At 60.9% G+C, this 25,401-nt stretch overlaps 1 protein-coding gene and 1 non-coding gene across 2 annotated transcripts; both read left to right on the top strand.

Moving 5' to 3' along the window:
- Nucleotides 1-564: 564 nt before the first annotated feature.
- On the top strand, nucleotides 565-23,669 carry LOC142030481 (uncharacterized). Its single transcript, XM_075026717.1, has 30 exons — nucleotides 565-642; nucleotides 1,100-1,204; nucleotides 1,430-1,553; nucleotides 2,486-2,592; nucleotides 3,033-3,185; nucleotides 4,295-4,440; nucleotides 4,687-4,849; nucleotides 5,144-5,319; nucleotides 5,934-6,071; nucleotides 7,461-7,533; nucleotides 7,909-8,039; nucleotides 11,470-11,785; nucleotides 13,033-13,155; nucleotides 14,939-15,104; nucleotides 15,492-15,590; nucleotides 16,182-16,333; nucleotides 16,663-16,806; nucleotides 17,325-17,417; nucleotides 17,912-17,981; nucleotides 18,093-18,206; nucleotides 18,665-18,738; nucleotides 19,063-19,182; nucleotides 20,195-20,302; nucleotides 20,496-21,241; nucleotides 21,296-21,314; nucleotides 21,361-21,502; nucleotides 22,191-22,243; nucleotides 22,682-22,789; nucleotides 23,038-23,157; nucleotides 23,358-23,669. The coding sequence occupies exons 1-30, from the start codon at nucleotides 565-567 to the stop codon at nucleotides 23,490-23,492; spliced, it is 4,296 nt and encodes a 1,431-aa protein (XP_074882818.1). The 3' UTR covers nucleotides 23,493-23,669.
- TRNAN-GUU (transfer RNA asparagine (anticodon GUU)) lies at nucleotides 8,967-9,040 on the top strand. The gene has a single exon. It is a non-coding gene; the product is annotated as a tRNA-Asn (tRNA).
- Nucleotides 23,670-25,401: the final 1,732 nt, after the last annotated feature.

Raw genomic sequence — 25,401 nt, forward strand, 5'->3', positions numbered from 1 at the left:
GTGCCCCAGCCCAGCTTGAGCATGGGGCCAGGAGCTGCTGGGGCTGTGGAGTGGGAGGGTGTTCCCCATTCCAGGTGTCTCCCAGAAGAAGGGAGCCCCAGGGGTTCCTTAACCTGGTGGGGGGGGTTGCCTGCTGCCTGGGAGGAGGTAGGAATTGCTGGAGCTGAAGGCAGTGCTCGCTGGCATGGGCTGGGGGGGTTGGATTTGGGGCCCTCGATTAGGAGGGACTCAGTTGTGGTTTAAACCACCCTGGAGAGGGCTAGTAAATCCCCTTTCTGTTTTGTCTCCCTTCTTCCTCTGGCCAGCAAGCTGAGGCCGCCTCTGAGCAGGAAGGAAAATGGCAACCTGCTGGCAGTGTGCTGCCAGAGTGTTTTGTCCCATCCTTCCAAGGAGCAGATGAAAAAGGGAAGGAAGAGTGTGAGGGCAGCTGCGAACATGGAGGTACCCACCGGCCAGTGCCTGCCCACCTCTGGGTCAGGATCCCACCTCAGCACGCGCTGGCAGCCCCCATGATGCATAGCCTCAGCTCTCCTTTGCTGCTTTTAGCTTCTGCGCAGGAGAGGCATGGAAGATCTGGGCCACCTCATAGAAACCATTCTGGAGGCTGAGGCGACCTCTGCCTGCTTTTGCAAAGCGTTCCACGTGAGTAGCCACGGGGCAACAGGGAAAGCGTTGCCAGGGCAGAGAATCGAGACCTTAGTGGGTGATAGGAGGTGGATACCTTTCCTCCAGACAAATGGGGCTTTGGCTCCTTGCTCTGGGGCTGTGCATCTGGCCGGGGCTGGGGGTCAGGAGCGCCCGGCCACTGCAGCCCCAGGACAGGCAGCGAAGTGGGCCCTGGTGGAGGGAAAGCCAAGAGCCAGCCCTGAGCTGGGCGAGAGCAGCCCTGGGGGGAAGGCCGGAGCAGGGAGACGCCAGCAGGGAAGCAAGACCGAGGGCAGGGCAGAGGCGGCTGCAGAGCGCGAGGCGGTGAAGGCTGCAGGGCCGGTGCTTGGTGGGGCGGGGGATGCACCAGGAAGGGGCCAGAGAAGAAGGGAGAGGGAGAGGGATCTCGGGGAGAGAAAGATTCCTGTTGCGAGAGAGATGCCCCCTGCCCCAGGTCCTGAAGGGCTGGCTCACCTCAGCCAAAGAAGGGGAGCGGGAGAGAGCCCTGCAGGTTTGCACCCACGTGCTGGGCGCTTGCAAGGAGCGATGTGAGCTCACGGTGAGTAGGGACCCTCCGCGTGCCCTGGTGCCCCTTTGCCACCATTCGTGGCCCTGGAAAGGAGCCCTGCCCAGCTGGGTGCTGGCTTTCGGGGCCCCTGGGATTATGGGGCAGCCCTTCTGCCTGCCCTTCTGCCTGGTCGCTGCCCAGGGAGCAGGCTGGGCAGTAGAGGCGAGCGGGCGCTGGGGCTGCCTGCAACCTTTTTCCTGCTGCTGTCCCCTGCAGAGAGGATGTTCCTACAAGCAGTTCGGCTCCCTGGTGGGACTGCTGGGGTCTCTGACCAGCGACTGCCTGGACACGTGCCATCAGAGGGCATGGGTCTGCCTTGACTACCTTCTCCAAATGCAAGGTGAGGAGAGCAGGCGCTTCCCAGCCTTGCTCAGCCCAATCCTCCCTCCCTCCCTTCCTGGCCTGGCGCCACCGGGGTCCCGTGGAGGGAAGGGGGAGGCAACGTGCTCGGCTGGTTTTGTGCCCCCACCCTGTTAGCCCTCTGCCCCCCTGCCCATCTCAGGAAGGATCCCTGAGAGAGTGTTGCCGAGTCCCACCTCCCCGGGGCGTGCGTGAGGTTGGGTGGTCAGGGCCATCCCTCACTGCTGTCTGAGAGCAGGACATCGTCACCAGTGCTGGGGACTGTCCCCCTCCACGTCTGTCCCTCTCCACGGTCCAGGAGAGACAGAGGGTGGTCAGACAACTCGCTCGGATGAGGTCCCCGACGTTTCAGAGGGTGCCTGCCCCCTCGCTCCCTGCCTTCAGCCTGGAGAGACAGGCAGCTACCCAGGCAGTCTCCAAAGTCATCCCTGGCAGGGAAGAAATCTCCTGTGGAGCACAAGAGGGGAAGCCAATTTGCTGCCCAGAGCAAACTGGGCAGGGAGGAGGGATCTGAGCTGCAGGCCCAGAGCGTGCTGCAAAGGGTTGTGTTTGCACCCTTTCCTCTTCAGGCAGCAGGGTCTGCCTGTGCTGGGGAAGTCACAGGGAGGTTTCCTGCCTCCCAGAGACGATGGTGGCCTGTGTGGGAATAGGGGACGCAGCTGCTAGGAGCAGAGGCTGCTGAAACCCTGAAGCCCCAGCAAATGGTTTAAGGAGGAAGAGGGCTCTTTCCAGCCCGGGATTTGTCAGCCATTTATCGGGCTCAGGAAATCCCGCTGCCCCAAGTTCAGGAGAGCCCTGGCTTTCCCTGTGGCCTTCCCTGCCACCACGGGGGGTTCTCCTTTACTGGTATCTGGGGCCAGAGGTTGGCTTTCTGTAGACGTGACTCCTCTTCTCTCCTGCTGTTTGTTCCAGCCAAGAGCATGAAGGTGCCGCAGGCAGATGAGATCCGGTGCCTTTATGAGGAGCTGAACAGCCCGGACACCGAGACTGTTGCGGAGACCTGTACCCAAATAACAAAGGTAACTGGCCCCGAAACAGTGGGGTGGGGGCCCAGCTCCTGGGCTCCTGCACGTCTCCCTGCTCCCCTCCAGAGTCTCTGTCTCCAGAGCGGGCTGTCCAGGACAGCTGTTGTTAGCAAGTAGCAGGAGGCTCTGAGGCAAGACCGTCCTTTAGGCACGCTGGAGCAGACACCGTGATGTGTGTGTTTGCACACACGTGTGTGTGCGTGAGTGCTCTTGTCAGAATACCAATTTGGTATATAAGCAAACAACAAGGGGGTAGACACTTCCAAATCGGTTAGCTGCACCAGATGTAAACAGCACTGTAGGCACAGCAGGAGGGCCAAGAGACTGGCCCCTCCATGACTGCTGAACTAACAGTCCCGTCAAGTTGCCTTTCCTTTCCGAATCGCTGGGGCAGAGCTGTGATGCGGGCTCTCCTGTTCCTGACTTCTCTCCAGGCTGTTTGCAGGTGCATCCCTGCAGCACAGGCTGTGGACTTTCTGACTGCCATCCTGGACAGCTTGCTGCATGTCACGCGCCCACGTGCAAGAGCAGTGGGAAAGTGGGTGTTCATCTTCCTGGTGGAATGCAGAGAGGAGATAGTCCAGGAGGTAAAGGAGAGCTTTTTTGCCATTAGACTTTGTCTTTTCTCCTGTTGGCTGTTGCACTACACCCTGTGCAGTTGGCATGGGCTCAAGAAATGCCGCCTGTGTGCCGAGCCAAGGGGCTACTGATGGTCCGAGTCGTGCATTAGCACCCGCTGCTGGCGCCTGCTCCAGCTGGTGACAAGGCTATGGGCACTTCTTGTCCAAAGTCTGCCATTGGTCTGGGTCCTTCCCATGAGTGAGGCACTGGGAGGCACCAGCCTTGCCATTCCTCCCCTTCCTCTGGGGTCACTGTCAGTCCTCCCTGCCCAGGGACCCACCTCACCCTTCTCTTTCTTCACTGGTCCCCAATTCCATCTACTCTGAGCTTTGCTGGGCACGCTAGGTTTTCCACAGGTTGCATCGCTGTTCATTGCTCTCATTGCTTTCCCCGACTGTGGTGTTACCCAGCCTGTGAGGTGCCCTTCCTTTAGCCACTAGTTGCTGCCCATCTGTAGCCTGGGAGCCTCTGGCCTCGTGCTGTGCCTGCCCTTTCAAGGCTCCTGTTCTCCTCCGCTCACGCTCTGCTGCGCTCCGCTTGGGCTCTAGGGCCACCAGTGGCTCAAGCAGTGCAGACTAACTCAGTCTCAGGAGGGTGGAGGCAAGGAAAAGCGTCCCTGGAGAACGGGGTTCCTCTGGAAGGAGACACGTGCGCTTGCAGAGGCCCTGCAAGGCATCTGCGGGGTCTCAAAGAGCGTGTTTGGTCGTGGTCTTGCATCGCTATGGACACATGGGGAGAGTTAGCCAAGCGTTGAGCGTGAAATGGGTCCGTGTCCTCTGTGTGCACACAGGGCACGCAGCTGCTCATAGGGTTGGGCCCCGGCACGTGCAGCGACCGAGGCTGTGCATGTGAGCGTGTGCATGCGTGTGCGTGTGTGCATGCAGGTGCACGATTGCCAAGAGCACACTGGGCTCCAGATGTGAGCCAGGGTCAGGCAGGGTGGAAGGCGTGAGGTTTCGAGCTGGATCTGGACTCTGTGTCGAGGCAGCAGGCATCGCTTGTCTGCCGAATGACTGTGTCTGGGCCCCACAGGAGGGGGTAAAGGAGCCCTTCTTTCTCCTCTTCTTCCATTCAGGTGCCAAAAATCCTGAGCACCCTTTACAGCTACGTGCAGCAGAGCACCCACAGGCCCTTCGTGCTCCGTGCAGTGTTTCTCCTCACCCGCTTTCACCAGGAGCCTGTAATCAGCAGTCTCCTCCAGAAGAGTCTGCTCATGGACAGGTACGGGCACTACCCACCTCCCCACTGTAGTCAAACAGGGACCCTGCAGCTTCCTTGCCCTGGGGGGGTCCGGTTGAGAAGCAGGTCTTTTTTTTCTGCCCAAGCAGTCTGGAGTGTTGCAAGACTGCATGCTTGTGTCTCTGCTGTGAGTGGGGCATTGTAAGCCCCATTGCAGGTGAGGAAGTTTGAGGGCACCGCAGGACCGCAAGGATACGGGCTCAGGGGTGAACGTCTCTTCCCTTGCAGTGACACGGTGGAGCTGTGGAGGAGCCTGGGGAGAAGCATCCTCGGCATTCAGATCCTGAGGTGCTTAGTGGAGAAATTAAACAGAGCAGGAAACGACCGCCTGGGGACGGACTCCTCCACTTGTGAGCAGCACAGCTGTCAGACTGCTCTGGAGACTCTGAAGGTACGTTCAACGGCAGACACGTTTCTGCAGCTCGGCATCTGCTTGCTAACTCACACTTGGGCGCAAGGGAGTCAGGTGCCCTTTGCGGGTGCCTGTGGAGATTCGCAGGGCGCTGTGCTGGGCCGGCCTCAAGGAGTGTGGGGAGCCAGGGCAGTTTGGTACTCCTGAGCCACAAGGCTGTCGCAGGAGTGACAAGTGTGGACAGTGACCCCCCACCCCGGGCAGGCGGGGGAACCAGGCTGGTGGGAAAAGGCCTTCCCTGAACAGGTGGTTCTTGGTCATGTTTCTCTGCAGATCACCCGTGCCATCTCCGAGGTGGTGTTTGACCTGAGGAGCACGGAGGAGCTCATGCAACTGCTTCCCCACCTCCTTCCCAGCCTGCTCAGGTGGGCCAGTGAAATGCTGGGTGGGGAGAGGCAGCTTTTGCTCATGACCAGCTGGAAACAACTGCATGTGGAGAAGCCGTGCAGGTAAAGAGCCGAAGGGGCAGATGGAGGGGCTGGCTTCAGTTCCCCGTGCCAAGGCATGTGCCTTTGTGGGGCTGAGGGAGGGCTTCGCCTGCCCCACTTCCTAGATGTGGAAAGCGGTCGTCGTGGTTGGTTTTACTTCTGTTCCTTCATGGAGAAACTCCAGCTCCCAGGCAGGAAGGTCTTACGCAGCTCATACTGCGGACGGCCGTCCTCTTGCCTCCTGCATACCCTTGTGTGCACAATAGCATTGCACTCCCTCAATGGACCCCCGCTGGAGAAGTGACTCTTGCGGGCCCTGGTGTCATTCTTGGCCAAAGGCTGGTGGGAAGAGGTATGAGGTGTTGGCCTTGGTTGACACCTAGCGTGGAGTCAGTCTAGAGGCGTGGGTTTTCTTCTGCTTCGGTGGGTCTGGGGCATGAAGAAAATGCCAGTGTCGTTAGCTGCAGTCTGAAAGGCTGTGAAGCATCTTTCCAGGGGTATTTAGCTCTGCTGCAGATCAGTCTTCCCCTAACCTGCTGCCATTTGAGAGTTCTTGGGGTTTCTGGCAGTGGTGCTATTTGGACTTGTTTTGTTTGATTGGGTTTGTTTATTTTGCGCTTTGTTTCTTTTGCCAGGATTTTCCTTTCAGCTATAAAGTTGGTGCTGGGCAAATGCATGGGGCAGAGATGGATGCAGCTGCTCGAGATTTGGGGAGTGTGGGCTCGCCTGGAAGACCCCGTGGCTCACCCTCAGGGGGTGCGTCTCCTGATCAGGTAAGAGCCCCAGGGATGCATCTGGCCAACTCCTGCAGGGCTGTGCCCAGGGAAATGGCCGCTGGAACCCTCCCGGTGTGCCTGGGAAGCCGTCGGGAGCTGAAGAGTAGTGTCTGCATCAGCACAAGTGAATTTTGGAGGCCCGGCCTGTGGCCTTCCTGGGTAACTGTGTCCCTCGCTTGTGACCCCTGCGCAGCTTACTGCTCCACACTGGGGTCATCTCCCCCGGTCTGGTGAAGAACCTCTTGCTGTGGCTGAATTCCTGCTCAGTTCAACTGCGATGACAGCTACAGCTTTCTTTGCTGAGGTAAGGCAGGAGATGGGGAAGGAAGGGGTCAGAGGACTTTTACTGAGATACTGCTGCTTGGGATGTCTTTTTTTGTGGGAAGATCCCCGGCGAACGGGTCCCTGGAGCGGGGTGGCCAGGGGAGCACCTGGCCGGGACCAGGTCCCCACGGCGCTGCCTGTGGTGTTGTTCCAGATCTCTCGGGACCGCAGGACGACAGGGACCTCCGAGCGAGGCAGGCGCTAGAGGAATCCCTCCGCAATACCTGGCCCCAGCCAGCACCACAGAGTTAATTAAAGCTCATCAAAAGACACCGAAAGGGGAGTATATCTGTTCTTTCCCTAACAGCACCCCGGCGGCTGGTGAGACAACGTGTGGGTGACACCGAGGCTGGGGGCTGCCAGCTGTGGGGCCCCTCTCAGATCTTCCCGGGCTGGGGACAATGGAGTCATGCCGGGACAGACCCCAGAGCAGGGGTCTCCCCGTGGGGTCCTGGGGCCTTGCCGTGCCCTCCCACTGCCCATGGGGATCCCCTCGCCACCCCTCCCGCCGTGGCACGACCACCTCCAGCACCAGCCCGCGCTGGTGCAGGGAACAGCCCGGGAGAGCCCCGACCATATCGCCACAGCAGGCTTCGCCCTCCCGGTGTCCCATCACGCTGGGCCCCCCCACGGCACTGCCCAGTGACACACTGGGGGGAGTAGGGGGCACTGGGGGGAACCGAGGGGGTCACAGGAGGTTACAGGTGTGTGGGCAGGGGGCGGAAGGGGGGCACTGGGGGACGAGTGGGGAATGGCGGGGGGACATAAAGGGTCAGCAGTGGCACAGGGGCCGAGCAGAGGGACGGAGAGTAGCATCTGGCTGGCCCATCAGACCCCTGCCCGTTAACCCAGGCCCCGCTGGTGCTGTTCCTCACCCCCAGCGAGCCTCTGCACATCTGCAGGGGGCAGGGGCAGCTCCACACAGGGAGGCCACCAGCAGAGACGTGGTTTTGTCCCTCGGGCTGCTGTGCACGCCGGCCCGGCTGCGAGCCCACGTGAGCCTCAGCCCCCTGTCCCGCGGGTCCCACCACACGCGTGACCCAAACGGAACGCTCTGCAAAGTTCGCTCAAAGGAAGCACGTGCTTCCGCCTTGCCCAGTCCTTCCTAAAGGTGTTCCTTGGTAAAGGTGAGGATGTAAGCGGGAACGGAGCCCCTTTCTGGGTTGAACAGCAGGCTGAGGGGGGCTCCTGCTGTGGCGGGGGCACCGGCCAGGGCCAAGCTGGCCAGTCTTCCTTCGTCCCGGTCTTCAGAGGTGGCAACCTCCTGCGTGCTCTGCTCTGGCCCGCGAGCCAGAGGAAGTTTCCCTCTCGAGTCCAGAGTCCTGCCCCATACACGGCACCCTGGGGCAAAGGGCAGAGGAACCAAGAGGTTCCCCTCCTTCGCAGGGTCCCCAGCGTCAGCTGTAGCATCGCGCCTATCCTTCGTAGTGCCCAGAGCCTCCTGTTTCGGGCCGAAATCCTCGGTTTTAGGGTCCAAACCCGCCTTTGATGACCCCCTGCCTTTCCTCAGGGCCCGCAGCTCCACGCTGAGGCGCTCAGCCCTAAAGGTGGAGTTCGTTGCCTGGCAACCTCCACCCAGCAGTCCCTGGGGAGTCAGCCAATCGCGTTTGAGGAGGCGGGGGCAAGGCATGTGATGGACAGGTAACCCACCAGTCAAGCTTCGAGGCCTGCAGGAAAGGCGGCAAGAGGGGCAAAAGCTGGGCACCCTGCCGGGGTGTGTGGGGGGGTGCTGGTTGGAGGCGGGGCATGCCCGCTCCACCAATCACAGCTGGCAAGAGCAGAGCACAGCTGACTGATGAGCCGCCTGACCCATCGCCGGATGGGAGGAGCAGTCTCAGGCAGCCAATCGGAGGAAACATCGCCTCAGGGGAGGGCGGGCAGCACACGCAGCAGGCGGCCAATCCCAGAGAGCATCACCTCAGGGGCACCTGGGCAGCCTGAGCCCTGGGGCCAGTCAGAGGCAGCCCTGAGGGGAGGGCGGGCCCCAAAGCAGGGCACAGTGACAGCCGAGGGGAGCGATCCGAGGCAGCACCGCCTGAAGGGAGGAGACTGGCAGCCCTCCCCAGCGGTGCTGACCCATGGGAGAAGAAGGTGGGGCCTTCTCATGGGGCCAGGAGGTTCCTGTAGGCACCTGCAGTGCCGAGGGCTCCGGCAGTCCTGGGAGCTGAGTGTGCCAGGCGCAGGGCAAGCGGCTGAGCTGGGCGTTCTCCAGCGGCAGGCATTTGGACGAGGGGCGCTCGGAGGGAACCCGTCTTGCCCTCCCGCTTCTTCTTGTGCTTCTTGAAGTCGAAGCACTTGTGCAAGGCTCCAGGAGGAGTTGATTTGGTGCCCGCCTTTGCTAACTGCAGGTGGGTGGCCTGCAGCGGGCAGGGAATGGGACAGGCCTGCTCGCAGGAATGCCGTGGGAGGGGAGGTCCGTCGCTCAGGGAGACAAGGATGAAGGGTGGGCCTTGAGGGTTGTGGTGCTTCTCTTCCCAGGTCCCCATTCCACGTGAGGAAGCTCTGCTTCCCTGGCAATGGCCAAACATCTGCCTGCCCTTGGGAAGCCCCGGGGAGCTCCCTTCGGGAGTCTCTGTGGCGCAATCGGTTAGCGCGTTCGGCTGTTAACCGAAAGGTTGGTGGTTCGAGCCCACCCAGGGACGCCTCTCCCGTCCTGCCTGCCTATGCCACAGTGTGCTAGCCTTGTTTAAGTTCCTTTCCAACCCAAAGCAGCCTATGGCTCTAGAAAAAAACACAGGCTCTTCAGTCCCCTCAGCAAAGCCAGAGGAAGGAAAGAAAACCGATAGCACCAGTTCCTTATTCTGATTTGCCTGCCCAGCTTGGGGAGCAGGGCTTAGCTCCCACCTGAGCTCAACCCACCACATAATTTGCCTTAGTTCTACTTTCTTGTAGCTGAGGATGGGGGAGTGATAGAACGGCTTTGGTGGGCACCTGGCGTTCAGCCAGGGTCAACCCATCACAGTCTTTTTGGTGGAGAATGCGGGCAGTGTGAGGAATTTGAGATAAGGATAGTAACTGAGAGAGGTAACGGGCAAAACATGGACTGAACGCAGCTAGAGAGTTAAGAGCTGCTTGATAAGTGGGGAATTCTTTTTGTTGATGTGAGTGAAGATTTTGTGTGATGAATGTAGATTTTAATGACCGTTCTTAAAAATGTGATACACAGAGGTTTTGGTAGCGGGGGGGGGTTACAGGGGTGGCTTCTGTAAGAAGCTGCTGGAAGCTTCCCCTGTGTTTGAGAGAGAGCGAGCCCATACCAGCCGGCTCTAAGACGGACCCGCCGCCGGCCAAGGCCGAGCCACTCAGTGATAGTGGTAACGCCTCTGGAACAGCCGCCCGAGAGAGGAGTGAGAACATGTAAGAGAAACAAGCCTGCGGACACCAAGGTCAGTGAAGAAGGAGGGGGAGGAGATGCTCCAGGCGCCGGAGCGAAGATTCCCCTGCAGCCCGTGGTGAAGACCCTGGTGAGGCAGGCTGTCCCCCTGCAGTCCAGGGAGGTCCACGGTGGAGCAGATCTCCACCTGCAGCCCGTGGAGGACCCCACGCCGGAGCAGGTGGGTTCCCGAAGGAGGCTGTGACCCCGTGGGAACCCCGCGCTGGAGCAGGTTCCTGGCAGGACCCGCGGATCTGCGGAGAGAGGAGCCCGTGGAGCAGGTTTTCTGGCAGGACTTGTGACCCCGTGGGGGACCCGCGCTGGAGCAGTGTGCTCCTGACGGACTGCACACCGTGGAAAGGACCCATGCTGGAGCAGTTCGTGAAGAGCTGCAGCCCGTGGGAATGGCCCACGTTGGAGAAGTTCGTGGAGGACTGACCCCGTGGGTGGGACCCCACGCTGGAGCGGGGGAAGAGTGTGATCAGCCCTCACCCTGAGGAGGTGAAGCGGCAGAAAATAACGTGTGATGACCGTAAACCCCATCCCTGTCCCCCTTGTGCCGCTGGGGGGGCTTGGTGGAGAAATCCGGGAGTGAAGTTGTGCCCGGGAAGAAGGGAGGGGGGTGGGAAGGTGTTCTGAGATTTCGTTTTATTTCTCATTACCTTACTCTGGCTGATTTGTAATAAACTGAGCTAATTTTCCCTAAGCTGAGTCTGTTTTGCCTGTGACGGTAATTAGTGAATGATCTCTCCTGTCCTTATCTCTGGGCGTTCAGCCAGGGTCAACCCATCACATTTCTCTAAAGACACTAACAGTAGCGTGCTCTACAAACATTTCTCCTTTTTCTTGATGGTCATTAGACTCATTTCTTTACTCTTAGTAAACTTAATTGCTTTAATGTTCTGCCTTTCACCTGACTTGATCCCCATCCACTGCTGCTTGTTCTTCTCCAGACTCCTGCCTTCAGCCTGGGACACCCCACCAGTATCAGTCCCCTGCCGAAGGAAAAGTCTTCTCTTCTGAGAGAGAAAAGAAGTCCCAGTCTTCCCAGGGACAGAGCTGGGAAGGGCTGTCTGGAGCAAGTCTTTGCTAAAACTGTTTGAGGAGCATGAGCAAATTCAAGTGATGGAAAATCCTGCATTTCTGGGCCTGGGGGGGTCCCCAGGGTGCTGCTGCGTCCCCAGCACATGTCCCCATGTCACCGGAGCCCTCTGTGAGGTCACAGTGGTTGGGCTCTACATCTTCCTCCTGGGGCTGGTGCTGCCCCAGTTTCTCATGGCTTTTGCGTGGAGGAGCAGCGTGTCGATCCGTGGGATCCTGTTGCCCATGCGGAGGATGAGAGCGCTCAGAGGTGAGGGGCTGGTGGGAGGCTGGGGTCTGATACGTGCTGGGGGCAGTGTCTGTCCCAGCCGGGTGCTGGGGGCTGCCTCCCATCACCTCTCATCCTGCTGCCAGGCACGTCCCGGAGGGTCCTGGCTCCATCCTCTCCCTGGCCACCGTGAGGCAGCTGGGGGCTGCTCCGAGGTGACTTGGGCTGGCCGGCTCTTGTCAGGGCTGCCCAGCCCCAGCCCTGCCGGCCTCTCCTTGCGGAGCCCATGTCCGTCCCCTGGCCAGCTCAGGGCCCCTGTGCTGGACTCGCTCCAGCGCATTGCTGCCGTTCTGTCACTGAGGAGCCCGGGACGGGCCCAGTCCCCCAAGATGGTCTTCCCACTGCCGCGGTGAGGGGAAGACTCCCTCCCCTCATCCCACTGACTTCCCTCTTGCCAGTACAGCCCAGCACAGGCTGATAGTGCTGGGGCAGTCTGGGAAGATCCTCACCCCTCCCTGGCGCGAAGCCCCGCAGCCAGCAAAGCCATTTCTTTCTTTTCTTGCAGCTCTCTGCTCATGCGTGCGTTCCCAGTCCAGACCTGCGCGTTCTGAGGACAGAGGCGGGGTGACGGGGACCGTCCCTGCGGCCGTCACTACCTTTGTGGCCGTCGGGACTTCTCTGCTAAAGCGACTGCAAGACCATGAGGTGAGGTGGGGGTTGAGGGCTCCCCTCCATGCCCCTGGCTTCCCCGGGTGCCGTGGCAGAGGGGCGTCTCACCTGACAGCACCTCTGCCCTCCTGCAGGCGCTTTGTCCCCAGGCGCCGATCCTGCTGCTCAAGCTGGACTAATGCCATTGCTCCCCACTCCTTTCCCCGGGAGCTCCCAGTGCTGGGGCTCCTGCCCATGCGAGGAGCAACACTGGGCCCCAAGGCGCAGGGTGCTCACGGCTTCCCCTCCTCGGGGCATGGTCTCGTTCCCATGCCTTCCCCTTTGTCACGGTCCATTGGGATCTCTCAAATGTACAGGACAACATACGCTGTGATTTCAACTTTATTTCATGAGCTCAGTCAGAAATACAATAAAAAACCATGACAGGGGCTCAATTCCCTTCTCCCAGACTCGTCTATCACGTGAATTCACTCCTTCACCAGTCAAGTCGTAAGGTTTCATAACTTATAATCTGTAACTCTTAATATCGCGCACGTATGAGCAAAAAAAAGAATTTTTTTGCTATGAACCTATGAGCCAACTGAGAGAGCGCTCACCCTTCCTCCTCCATCACGGTGTGGGCGTCCCCTGTGTCGCACCGGGAAGCATGAAAGCCTCAGCAGTTCAGCTGCTGTTGGATCTGCTTCAAAAGCTTTTTGAGTAAGCTGATGTTTTATACCCTCCAGCTTGGAGGCTGGGTCTATACCATTTCCGTACATTAGTGGATTCTGAGGAAACTACCAGACAAAAGGTAATGGCTGCCGGAGACAGCCATCCGCAGCTGGTAGTGGCTGCATCATGGCCCTTTAGCTCTCTCTGGCCACCCGTCCTGCCTACGCGGTGCTCTCGCTTTGACCTAATGGTGCTGCTCCCAGCATACACCAGGCCTTAGCAGGAGCTGGGTTAGCCAAAATCTAGGCAGGAGTTGAGTGAACAGTCACACCCTTCCTTGTCCGGCACTTTCCCCCTGACCTCCGCCATCCCCCGTTTTCAGGAGTGACCGCCCAGGCTCCCATGTGGCCTTTTGCCCCGGTGGAGTCGATCTCCCTGTCTGACTCTCTGCTCGTGTCAGAGGCGCCGTGGAAGATCCTGCTGTTCCCCGTGGCTGTCCTGACCGATGCCTGCAACTCGTCCCTCGTGCCTGTGTCACGCAGATGATTTGGGGGGCAGCAGGTCTCTGTCGTGGCTCCCTGGGAACAAGGGCAAAGCAAGTCCCATCACTCCCCTTTGTGGTCCGTCCCCAGGGTGACCGAGTGGAGACGTACCGGGAGCTGGAGAGCGTCTTGTGGGGAGACGACGGCTGTTTGACGAGTGGCGTTGTGAACCGCCTGATAGCAGAGGCGTTGAGTGACATGCGAGCAGCCCAGGTGAGCTTGTTCTCTTTCAAGGCCACCCAAGCAGCCTGCCTCTGCCCCTGGTTTTGGGGGAAATACAGAGTGGCGCAGAGATGTTCCTCGGTTGTTCAGACCCAGCAGAGGTCCTAAGGGAGAGGCTCTGGGGACTCGTCATGACAGGGAATTTGGAGAGGGGAGTGTTGTGTTAAAGGGTAAAGACTTCTGGCAGAAAATAACCCCCCTTGCGTTCCAGCTTGTCTTTAGATGTCAGAGGGGCTGGGGGCGGCTAGGCTTAGATTCTGGGTGATGCCCAATTCAGCACTGTAAGTCCGGTCGCGTTCAATGTGTTGAACTATCACGATTATGGACGCACAAATAGCGCACTGTACTTTCAGTTTAGTCGCGTTCAATGAACTATCACAGCCAGACTTAAGGAGCTTGGTTGCGTTCAATGAACTATCATGGCTAGATTTTAATGAATAGTACAGTTTGTTAAAGCAACAGGAGTACAGGTTCTTTTGGATTGCCGATGATAAATACACTGTCTGCAAGGCACGTGCAAATAATAATACAGTCGACTACAAGCGCATTCAATTATGGAAGAAAAAGAGCTCTAAAGAATTCTAAGTTTCCCGGGAAAGCACTCGGTACAGCCGAGTGTTCGAATCTCACCCAAGAGGTGTCCCTCTGGGGGGAAGAGAGGTTCAGCCTGTCGACTGACCCCAGAAGGCAGTGATGTCCTCCCAACTTGTCCACGATGGTATCTTCCCTAGTAGTCCCCCTCTCTTTGGGCCTTTTTATACTATTTTCCTATTTAGGTGGAGCTCGAGTGACTCAAGTCATGCATGCCTTTACTTTGATTGGTATTAAGTTCTCTCGCCTTGCTTTTAAAAGGACACGCTAGAAAAAAATTCAGAGCGCAGGCTCAGTGAGGGGTGGTTGCACTTTGGAGGCGGGTAGCTTTTGGGATGGAGGTGTGTTTTGGTATTATAATGAGCAAAGTTCACCCAGAGGACGTGATGTTGCGTGTCAGTACCCCAGGACAGGGCACTTAGGAGATAAATCAGAAGTAGGGCGGTAGATCGACAGAACCCCCATGATTTTACCTCCTTGCTTCCGTGGATTCAATGCAGGGACCTACCGTTCCTATCGTTCCAGTTCCCTATCCCTGTGATAATATCACAGAGACTGGCCGTGGCGTCTCCGCTCCACTCCACCCTCCGTGTTACTTCTCTTAGGGTCAGCACACCAAACTCCCTTGGTGTTGCTAACATCTAAGGTTGCAGGTTACGTTGCACAGAGAATTATTAGGGAACCGATTCCTTGCGTGTCCACTGCATTCCACCCTGGAGGTTTTGCCTTCCCTCAAGGGGGTGCGGGGAACACACTGATAAGTCACTTCTAGCAGTCACTCCACAGGGAGGCAGGGAACTGTGCAGAGAAGCGGACTCGGGGCTGTTTCTAACTGAGCGACAGCTGGGTTCAAGCTCAACACTGTTTGTCCTGCTTTGAGGAAGAGCCGTGGCAACCCACCAGCCCCACGGAGAGGTCCCAGGGGGGTCCTGAGTCTGCGGCAGTTTGATCCTGGCATCTGCATGGAGAGGGAGAGGGGGCAGCAGCACAGGGCTGTTCTGGGGCAAAGCCTCCCTCATCTCGCCAGGGAACTGCTCGCCTATCCCAGGGTACAAGAGGCAGCAGCCGCTCGGCCCCGAGCACAGCTGTCCCGAGGGGTCTCGCAGAGGAGATGGGGTCATTCAGCCTGCCCTAGTGCCTCAGCCTTTTTCTCCGGAGTGTTTAACCCGTGACGCTTTTGCAGGGTGTGACAGGTGACGTGAAGATGGCCGCTAGTGACGTCCTGGTAGCTCTGGCCCGCTCCCACTTCCACTTTGTCATGTCCGAGCTCCAGAGCCACCTGAAGGCCATGAGGAAGGTCCCTGATGAGATTGTGCTCCTCACCTTGGGCAAAATGGCCCGCAGATATGGTATGGCACCCTGGGCCTTGGGTAGAGATCTGTGATAACAAGGAGAAGGGATCCTCCCCCTCCCTAAACGCCCTGTGTTGAACTGGGGGGCTACGGAGTTGCCGTGCCTCCTTGTTCCGCGCCAGGGCCAGTTGGCAGCTCTGCCTTATCAGCCCGATCCCAGTTCCCAAAGGGTGGGAACCTGTTGGAGACAAACCCGCAGGGTCTTGGCCCCCCACCGTCCTCCCCATTTCCCCAAAGGGCTTCCCCCCTGGCGAAGGCAGCCCGTCCCACGCCCTCCGGCACGTCCTGCGTGGCCCAGCAGCCCCAGCCCTGGCAGGGATGGACCCCAGTCTCCCGTGTCTCTCACCGACCCTCTCGGTCCCTCTGTCCCTGCCTCCTCTGCAGCCCTGCGGTGCATCCCCTTTGTGGGAATGACGCTGCTCGCCCTGCGCGCCGTGCTGACCCGGGTGGGGAGCGGCGAGGTCCTGCATGCCGTCTGCAGCGGTGAGTGTCGGCTCCTTGGCTGGGGTCCTAGGGGCAGGGGCGGCCTTCGATGCCTCCATGTGATCTCAGAGGGAACGTGGTGGGTGTGAGCCCGGGGCAATCCCAAACTGCAGCGAGTGGGTAGGAGAAGCGGGAGAAGGCCAGGAGGTTTCTGTGGGCGGGACGCGGCAGCGCTGCACGGAGAAACTCCTGGGTCCCTTCCCATGGTTTCTGTTCCCCCGCTTCCCTCCGGGATTAAACTCCCTGCTCTGAAAGGGCGAGTATGAGGGAAGGGAAGGGAAAAGAAAAGGGAAGGGAAAAGGGAGGGGAAAAGGGAAGGGAAAAGGGAAGGGAAGGGTGTGCAGTTGGAAATGCTGGAGGGGAAGGGGCCGCTGAGGAGGAGAAGGTGCGATGGGTGTGAGGAGGAGAGAAACGGTGGGGTGTTTGAACCCAGGCACCTCAAGAGCACGGCTTGCCCTCGGATCCAGATCTAGTGCTGGGCTGAGCCCTGCCGAGCCTGGGACCGTCCTTAAAGCAGGCTTGGGCGTGAACGCAAGGTACCGTCCCTGCTGCAGACTCTCACATGCTCCCTTTTCCTTTGTCCTGGTGCAGTCCTGGAGCAATGGTCGAAAGGAGTCAGTACATACCTCTGCAGCTGGGAGCAATGCCCCTTCCCTCGCAAGGGGGTAGCACAGTTCTGTGAAGCCATTTACCCGCTCTTCCGCTATGTGGTGGCAAATTGGCTGGACTGCAAGGAGGAAGAGGTGAGAAGTGCTGCTTTCCACGCCCGGGGCTGCAGCAGGGATGACCGTGGCGCTGGGTCCGTCTGTGCCCAGTGGGGTGCGAGCAGAGGGCCGAGGGGAGGGGGGCTTCCCGACGGGAAGCAGCCGAGCCTTGGGGCCTTTCTGCAGGGAGGGCTGGGGTAGCAGGGTGGGGAAGTGCTCTCTCTCCTCTGGAGCGAGCCCTTCTTCTGCAGGGCAGAAGGGAAAGGGAAACTCCTTCCCACTGGGAAGGGCAGACCGGTGTCCAGGGGATGCTGAGCACTAGGCAGACCTTCGGCCCTCCAAGCGGAGCCTCTCCCTTCCCTCTTCAGGACAAGCAGGCTGTCCTCGGGGCAGTGGCTGCCATGCTGGGGGTCCTTCTGCATGAGGAGCAGTACCGAGAGCAGACCTGGGAGCCGCTCCTCTGGCTCCTGCTGCAATGCCAGGAGGTCCGAGACAACTCCCGGCTCACCAAGGTGAGATGTTGCGCAGGGCCTGGCGTGGCTGCTGGGGTGGGTCTGCGCGAGTGCTAAGAGGCACTGGGGAGCTGTGGGGTGCCAGGAGGAGCTGGGAAGTCCTTAGAGAAGGAACAGGAAGAGCAGAGGAGGCCTGAGGTTTCCTGGGCTCTTTGGGCAGAAGAGGAGAAACCCGGGGCAGGGCGGGAGGGAGGCAAGAGTCCCTGGGGCTCAACTGCTTGGGAAGGGAGGCATTGCCAGCTCCCTGAGGCTCTGTGTGCAGGAAGAGCTTTGCCCGAACGCCCAGGGCCATGTCCAGTCCCATGCGGCGACTGGCGAGGTCTGATGAGTGGGAAACTGAGTTGTCAAGCCCGGGCTCCGTTCCGAGGAAAGAGACCCTCTTGATGCTGCTCTGCTCGTCGGGCTTTTCCCTGGGAGCTGATGTTTGGGGCTCCCCTTATCCCAGATGTGCTGGGTTTCTCCCTTCCCAAGTGCCTTTAGGTGGCTTTAGCCTCCTCTTCCCCCCCGTTCTCTTGTAGAGCCTCAGCTATGTCCTGGAGATACTGGAGGGAGTTCAGACCCCAATGCCACAGGGCACGGCTCTTGCCACCGGCACCGCTGTGCGCCGCCAGGTAAGGGGAGCCCTGCGCCCTGCCGCAAGCCTGGGGCCTGCACCCGTGATTGCCACGGAGGGGAAGGACCTGCCGGCTGGCAGGGCAGAGCAGGGCGTTCCTCCACTGGGACCTTCCTGCAGGCCCGGAGCATGCCAGGACTTCGATCCGGGTGCCATCTTAAGGCTGCAGGAGGCCTGATCCTGGCTGTTTGGCACGGGCCTGAGCGGCAGCCCGGTTCCCACAGCCATTTCCCTCTCGGCCAAGTCGCAGGAGGACTCTGGAGCGCCAGCACCCTGAGGGCAGCCTTTCAGCGCTGCTCAGCCTCAGCTCCTGGGCAGCCTGGGCTGCCGCAAACCTCTGTGTGTGCCCGGGGCCACCGTGGGGTGGGCTGGGTTTCGGCTGTGGGTCCCATGCCCAGAGTGCCCAGGGAGAGGAGAACGGAGAGCACCATTACTTTTCAGTCCCTCTCAGCACTGATGCCACTTTCTCTAAAATGGATCTTGTTCCCACAGCTCCCTGATGTGACCGAGGAGCCTGGCCCGGCCCAGAAGGCAGTGCTGTCCCGCTGCATCATGCTGCAGGGTAAGGAGAGGAGACTGGGCGATGGCCCGCCGTGCCGTGGCAGCTCTCTCCCTGTCCTTGGCTGTTGGGGACAGCTGCCTGCTGATGCAGAATGCGCTTTCTTCCCCGCAGCACGAATGCGCCCCGAGGAGACAGTCATGTTTCTGCACTCCCAGCTGAGCGGTGGGAGCGAGGCCGGTCGCGTGGCAGCCCTGGGCCTGCTGGGAGTGCTGGCCCGCGCTGACGGTCAGTGCCACAGACCAGGGACGCAAGGCAGGGGTTGGGGCTGCTGGGCTGACAGCAGGAACGGGCCGAAAGTGGGGCACCCGCACCCAAAGGGAGCTGCGAAGAGCGGGTCCCCCAGCCGAGCTGACGCCCCGCAGCAGGGCTCTCCCCCGGCAGTTAGAAATGCCGGCACACCAGGGACGACGCTCCAAGCTCTGTAACACGGGCAGGCTGGTGGGCGGGCAGGTGGGCTGCTTTGCACAGGAGCTGCTCGTACCCGTGCTGCTTCTCTTGTTCTCTCTGTTGCCATAGCCTTCGGTCCCTGTAAAATAGCCTCTGGAAGTGGGGTTGCTCCGGCTACGCCGCTGCTTCCCGTGAAGCCAGTCAGGCCCCGCTCTTCTGTCCCATTGGAAGCTTCAGGGGATCCTTTCTGCCACTGGGGCTCTGCCTCAATGCACACCTCTCCGTATCTCTTCCAGCACCTGCGGTGAGAGAGAAGCTGCCCCAGCTGGTGGAGGCCACGCGCTCCTTGTGCAGTGACCCCAGTGCCCAGGTGAACTGGCTTGGGAAGGGAGGGTGCCGCCAGGGGAGGCAGAGAAACCCTTTCCCGTGGGACAGAGCCAGGGGGCCTGGGGAAGTGCTGGCGCGTTGCCCAGGTGGTGGCTGATGGCTCATCCCTGGGGAGAGCTGGCAGGGCAGAGCAGGGAGGTCTCTGCGCTCTGTGGGGCAAATGCCCATCCAGCCTGGTGCTGAAGCCCAGCCCTGACGCCAGGAGCGAAAGCTTCTGCCGTGGCCTCGCCACCTCTCTGCGAGCCACAAAGGCGCAAACCCTCTGGGTTTTGAACAGGAGGGTCATAACCACACTCTCCCCTGGCAGGTGCGGAGGGCAGTTCTGGAGTTCAGCAGGGAGCGGCTCAGCTCCGGATCCCAGAGCTGCTGGCCATGGGATGTGGTGGGGCACATCTTCAGCGAGTTCAGCCGGACCTCGGGCAGACTGGTAAGGGCAGAGCAGGACACCCAGGGCTGGTTTTTTTGACCAGTGCCTGGACCGTGCTGAGAGCTCCTGCCGGCGGCCTCGGCCTTGGAGAGCTCCATGCTGCAGAGCCATCGGCGCTGGCACTGCCGTCAGAGCCGCTTCCGAATGGCCGTTCCCCGTGGGTGTCTGTGCCGATGTTGGTGGAGATGTCAGTGGATGATGTGGGTTTACACCTCGTCATGCCACCCGGCACTGTGGTGCCGAGCTGTGCCCACAGGCGCCTTCGGCAAAGCCGCCTTGCAAAGGGAGGGTCTCGTAGGGGCAGGACATCTTCCATCCTTAAATGCTGGTGGACGGTGAGCAAAACACAGCCAGTGCAGACAGGTGGGCCTGGCTAGAGGAGCTTTCTGTGGTGTTCTCGTGCTCTGGCCCTCCAAAGCACACCCTGCCCATCCAGTAACAGTCTGGGGGCCCACATCCCTTCTGGCAAGGGGACGGGCTGTTTGGCAGTCCCTGTGGTGAGCATTTCCCAGCATTCAGCTGGGTGCCCAGGAGGTGAAAGCTGGGGATGGCCGAGCCTCCCGCTGACTCGCCGAGGACATTCCCTCTGGCCGCACCTTCCCTCTAGCTGGGAGATCCACGTGCGTCGCTCTGAGGCTCGGGGAGGCTCTGCTTTGGGAGCAGGGCAAAGGAAAGGGCTTCTGGGTGCTCCTCCACATCCGTCGGGCTGGGTGTGCTGCCTCCAGGGCTGGCACTGAGCACAGCCTTGCTGAAGGGCACGTTCCTCACCTCTGCTTTGGTGGCACGACAGCAGCATTTGGGCCCCAGGGGACCGAGTAGACAAGCAGCGGCACTGTCTGCTCCCAGGCTTCCCAGTCCTTCCCAGGGTCTGGGACCCGGTCCTCGAGCTGGGTCCGTCTGGCCATCGGGAGGGAGGCAGGCACGGGAGCAAGAGGAGCACTGGTGAGGCGTGCCTGAGCCTCATCAGCTGGGAGCTGAAGGTAATTGGGGGTTTGCCAACTCTGTCTTACAGGTGGCAGGAGGCCTTTTTGCCTGGGAAAACCCAGAGGATGGAGCAATTCGAGCCCTGTGCCTGGACATCGTGGGCTCACTGGACGTCACTCTGAGAGGGATGACCAAAGTAAGTTGCCCTCTGTCCTGCTGCTGTGGCCACTCCTTGCCTTCAGGACATTTTTCCGTGTGCTCCCCCGTGCCCTGAACCTGTCCCCTCCTGCGCTGAAGCGCACCAGGCTCAGGGAAACGCAGACCGTCCTTTTCGTCTTCGCGCTGAGCGGAAATGCCAGTGTGGCGAATTGCCCGGTTCTTCTCTGCAGCTCCTGTGGCCGAGGCTGCTGCAGTACGTGGTGCCAGCCCAGTACAGCGGCATGCTGATCCCGCTCTCCCGCTGCCTCCGAGCCCTGGTTGAGAGACGGGAGAGAGCGGGGTGCGAGGAGGAGGAGGAGGAGCCGGATGCCATGGACTCCCAGGAGCAAGGTAGGAGCCCCAGCGAGTGCTGCTGCTGGGTTTGGCCAGGGGTCAGGCCAGCCCGCGTCTCCCTGCGCCCCACCAGCCCTGAGCAGGAGCCCAGGAAAAGCAAAGGGCAGAGACAGGCTCTGCTGCTGGGCACGAGGGGCTCTGCCCTGCGTGGCCCCTTGCCCGGCGCAGAGGCCTGGCTCTCCTGCTCGCAGCGCTCTCCTGGTGAGCCGGGGCTCGCTCCTGGCCGTGCTGGAGCTGCCTTCATCTCCTGCTGGGCAGCCCTGGGGAGCCCCCCAGCCAGCGCTATTGCAGCGCAGCTGCTCTCAGCCCTCAGCCCTGTGTGGGGCTATCGGAGGCGTGAGGCTCGTCAGCTCACCCAGCCTTTCTGCCTCCCCACAGCCCGGCTGCCGGCTCCCCAGGCCCTGCTGGCTCGACTGCTGGTGAGTAGCGGGGCCCTGGGGAAAGAGCTTTTCTGGCCAGGGGTGGTGGGAGATCCCGGGGTGGAGATGCTGTTGAGGCCAGTGCCGGGAGCCCCCAAGGAGGAGGCAGCATGCCCGAGCCCATCAGGGATCCCACTCCGTTCTCAGGGCTGGCAGCACCCTGGGTGAAGCCATCGGCTGCCTGCTGCCAGCCAAGCGGCAGCGAGCTCCCTCCCGAGCTCCCTCCTGGGAGAAGCTGTGGCTCTGGCGGCAGGAGCGACCCTTCTCTCCTGCCCTCCTCTAGGTGGTGGCGGCAGCTCCTTACCCGAGCCGCGAACGCGCAGTCGCTGCCTTGCAGCTGCTGCAGGCCCTCCACGGCAGGATCCACAGAGGCTTGGGGGCGGCGTGGGCGACCGAGATCCCCCTCCTGCTGCAGTACCTGGAAGGTAAAGTGCAGGTGGGGAGGGAGAGGCTGGAGGGGAGGGAGGGGGGCAGGAAAACGCAGCTGCCCGGCGCGACGGAGGGCAATTGTCCCCAGTTCTCCAGCACTTGCTCTGCTGCCTTTCCCCTTCCAGGGAGCCGGTGCTGAGGCTGGGGGCAGCTGTCCCCTGGCATCAGTTCGGCCCAGGGGATGGACGGGGCCGTTGATGTCCCCTCGGAGGGCAGGTCTTGGCATCACCCAAGGATGGTGTCTGGGAGAGGGACAGGACTGGTGCTCCTGGAGGGGGTGCAGCCCTCGGCTTTGGAGGACCAAGTCCCCAGGCCAGGCGAGGTTTGCAGCAGCTGTCCTCGGCAGTAGCCTGGGAGAAGGGCTGGAAATGGGCAAAAGGCAATGGGTGGTTCGGGAGAAAATGTGTGTTGGGACCGGGTGGTTGGAGTTGTTGTGGGAGCTGCAGTCGCTCCGTGGGGATCTGCTGCGGCCAGTGCGTCCTTCCCCAGATTGAGTCAATGCCTCTGACGGCCGCCCCTGGGATCCCTCCTGTGTCTTTGGCCTCGCAAGGGCTTTCGCGTAGGCCCTCTCTAGCCTGATGGCCTGGGACTTTTGGGAGGTCGGACTGCAGAGGAGAGCGCCGGACTCGTCTTTGGCGTGAGCTTAAATAGCTGCGAGAGCTTTTGCTTCCTCTTGCTTCCTAGGCAGAACTGAGAGCTCCCTGGCCTCTGCAGAGTGGGAGCGCCGTGTGCTTAAGGTACAGCATCCTTGCGGGGGTGTCACAAATCGAGGGGGGAGAAGAGGGAGCAAAGTTGTGGGAGGAAGCTCGGGGCTGCCTGTGTAGGCACCAGGAGGTGGGGGCACCTCCTGAGCACCCTGCGCCTCCCCCGGCAGTAGGTGCCGGCCCACTCAAGAGGAGCTGCTGCCTGCACACGTGCCACGGCTGATGGCTAATGCCCTCTAACGCTGTGGCACGCGCCTTAGCACTGCCTCCTCCTCTAAGTCCGGCCTGCCGGGGGGTCTCACATGAGGCGTTAGGAGAAGAGGGAAGCTGGTGAAAAGAGGGTTGGGTGGGGTGAGGGAAGAGACTGCCGTTCCCGGCAGCTCTCCCCCGCAGCATCCCGGGACACGTGAGCGTGGAAAGGGCCCTGGCCAAGGTCCGGGGAACACTCGCTTCCTTTCCCGTTCACACCAGTTTCTGCGAGCGTCGCTGGAGCCCGTGGAGGACAAGGCCTGGACCGTAGGCCTGAGCCAGGAGCTGAGCCAGCGGCTGGGCAGCTCTGCTGCCGGCTCCTGGGAGAAGGTGTGTGTCCTGCCCGGCACTGGGGCTGGAGCTGGCGCTGGTGCTCTGCCCACGCAGGCAGATTTCACTGCTTTCCTTTCCCTCGTCCCCAAAAGGCGTTTCCCCTGGGCTGCCCCAGCGGCTGGCCACAGCCTGGCATCGTGGCCGGCTCTGCCTGCTCCCGGAGGTGGTGGGGTCCATCTGGGGCCAGCCCTCTCCTGACGGGCCGGGCCATGACTGCATCTCGGGCTCGGCTTCTTCTCTTTCAGCTTTTCCTGTACAAGGCTCTTGGGACGGTGCTGGCAGCTTGTCAGGACCTCAGACACGTCCAAGGGCAGGTGCTGAGGTTCCTCCAGGAGACAAACCCTGTGGAGCTGTCTGAGGCCAAGGTGGGGTGATGCTCCTGTCCTGAGCATCCCCTGGATTTTCCTGGGGGAGAGGGAGGGCTGCTCCTGGGCCAGCTCCAGACCTCCTTCCTTTCCCCGTTGCTGCTGTTTCCTGCTTGCTGCAACGTCCTGCCTGGCCACTGTCGCTGGCCACGGCTGAATGCCTGGACTGGAACCGACTCCCCGTTTCTCCGTGGTTGCAGGGAATGATTTCTGTTGTGTCCCACGCTGCCGAGAGCCACTTCCACCTGGTCTTGGGCACGGTGACTATGTTCTCTGCCGCTTTCACCAAAGACTGGTCCCGCCAGGCTTCCACGGGCTGGGAGGTAAGGGAATGAGGGGCTTGCTGGTTGGCTTTCCTTTTTTGGCCTTCTTTCCACTTCTACACCTGCAGCAGCCACCCTGTGGCAGCTGCCTTTAGATTAACCTTCTTGGAAGAGCTACCCGAGACCTGTGTTTCAGAGGGGACATCCTGGCCTTGGGGCCCCTGAGGTGTCTTTGGAGAGGATGGGGTTTGGCACCTGGTGGATCAGAGCCACCCAGCTGGGGCAGCTGCAGCAGTTGCTTGCTTGCTCGCTTGCTCGCAGCCACATTGCCCTGACTTAACTTCAGCAGGAGCTGGTGACAAGGGGGTGGGCACAGTGTGACACTCTGCCCCTTCCTCAAAGCTGAGGGCTGGGAGCAGGAGCCTGGTGAGGTCTCGTTGGCTCTGCTCCCCACCTGGGGGCTGTGGGGAAGCCTTTCTGGGCAGGGCAGGGCCCTGCAGAGAGAGCAGTGCAGCCTGGCCTGGGGAGGTGAGCAGACCAGGCTCATCTGCGCCACTGACCCGCACAGGCTGCACGGCTCTGAGCAGGACCGTGACAGGCTATGTCGGGTACCTGTCCGCAGAAAGGTTCCAGACAGCTCCTCGACCTCTCGAGTCAGTGGTGTAACAGCCAGCAGCGTGTGCGATGCTGGCTGCACCTCCTCCCTCTCCGAGGGAGAGAACTCAAGCTGCGGGGTGGGAACAACTCCCAGCCCCAGCACTCGCAGCTCGGGGAGCTGCTGGGAGGTGCTGGGGGAAACAAGGAGCTGGCGAGGGTGCGGGGCAGGGCCTGCCGCAGGAGCCCGCCGCAGGAGTCCCGGGGCTGATGTCTCAGGGCACTTCTGTCGACACAGGTACAGCGGCGGCGGAAGATGGAGCGAACCCGGACCATTCGTGCTGCTCTCATGCGCACCTACAGCGGCATTGCGCTGCATGCCCCCAAGGAGCAGCTGCTCACCTGTGTGGATAAAGAAATCATGGGCAACATCCTGAGGCTCTCCAGAGATAAAGAGAGGGTAGGAGCACAGGGCGCGTAGGGTGGGGATGCCCGGGTGCCCCAGCTCCGGACCCTCGGGGCTGGGGTCTACCGAGATGGGCGGTCTCTTCCTAAAGACCTCCCAAGGAGGGGTTTGTCCTCAACGTGCAGATGCAAGCCCTCCGTGGGTTCCCCCTGCCCATGCTCCTCTTCCACCTCTCAGCCCTTCAAAGAGTTCAAGGGGTGCTTTGCTCTCTTTGGCCTCAGGACTTGCAGCTCAAGCTCGCCCTGGTGCAGAGCATCACCGAGGTCAGTTGTGCCATCCAGGCTGCGGGCGACTGCGGCAGCTTTGAGCTCTCCTTAAAGCAGGAGGCGATGCGGACCCTGCTGGTGAGTGTCCGTAGCTGGAGCCGTCACACGGGGGAGTTTTGGGCTGCGCCATCAGCCTGGTTTCCCCAGAGGCACGATGGCCTCTCGGCTTCACGTGAGCTCCTGGAGCTGTGTCCGCAGCTGGTGGGGCCCTTGGGTGCTGGTACTGGGTGGCTGTGGCTGAGGAGCAGGGTCCCTCCTGCAGTGCCTTTGGGGTTCCGTGGGGGAGATGGGGCAGCGTCTGCCCAGGCCTGGCAGCAGAGCCTGTCCCCGGGGCGGCGGGAGGGCTGTCCGGTGTCCCTGCCCGCTGCCAACTCTGCACTTGTCTCTGGGACTTGCAGGACTGGATAAAGAGGGAGCCCTGGGACTCCCTGGTGTATGGAGTGTTTCAGGCCCTGGAGGAGTTGAGGTGAGGTCTGTTCCCCAGGCTCTGGGCACTCCCAGTGTGCCCCAGCCCAGCTTGAGCATGGGGCCAGGAGCTGCTGGGGCTGTGGAGTGGGAGGGTGTTCCCCATTCCAGGTGTCTCCCAGAAGAAGGGAGCCCCAGGGGTTCCTTAACCTGGTGGGGGGGGTTGCCTGCTGCCTGGGAGGAGGTAGGA

The sequence above is a fragment of the Buteo buteo genome, chromosome 4, assembly GCF_964188355.1.
Source record: "Buteo buteo chromosome 4, bButBut1.hap1.1, whole genome shotgun sequence".
NCBI classification, from domain to species: Eukaryota; Metazoa; Chordata; class Aves; order Accipitriformes; family Accipitridae; genus Buteo; species Buteo buteo.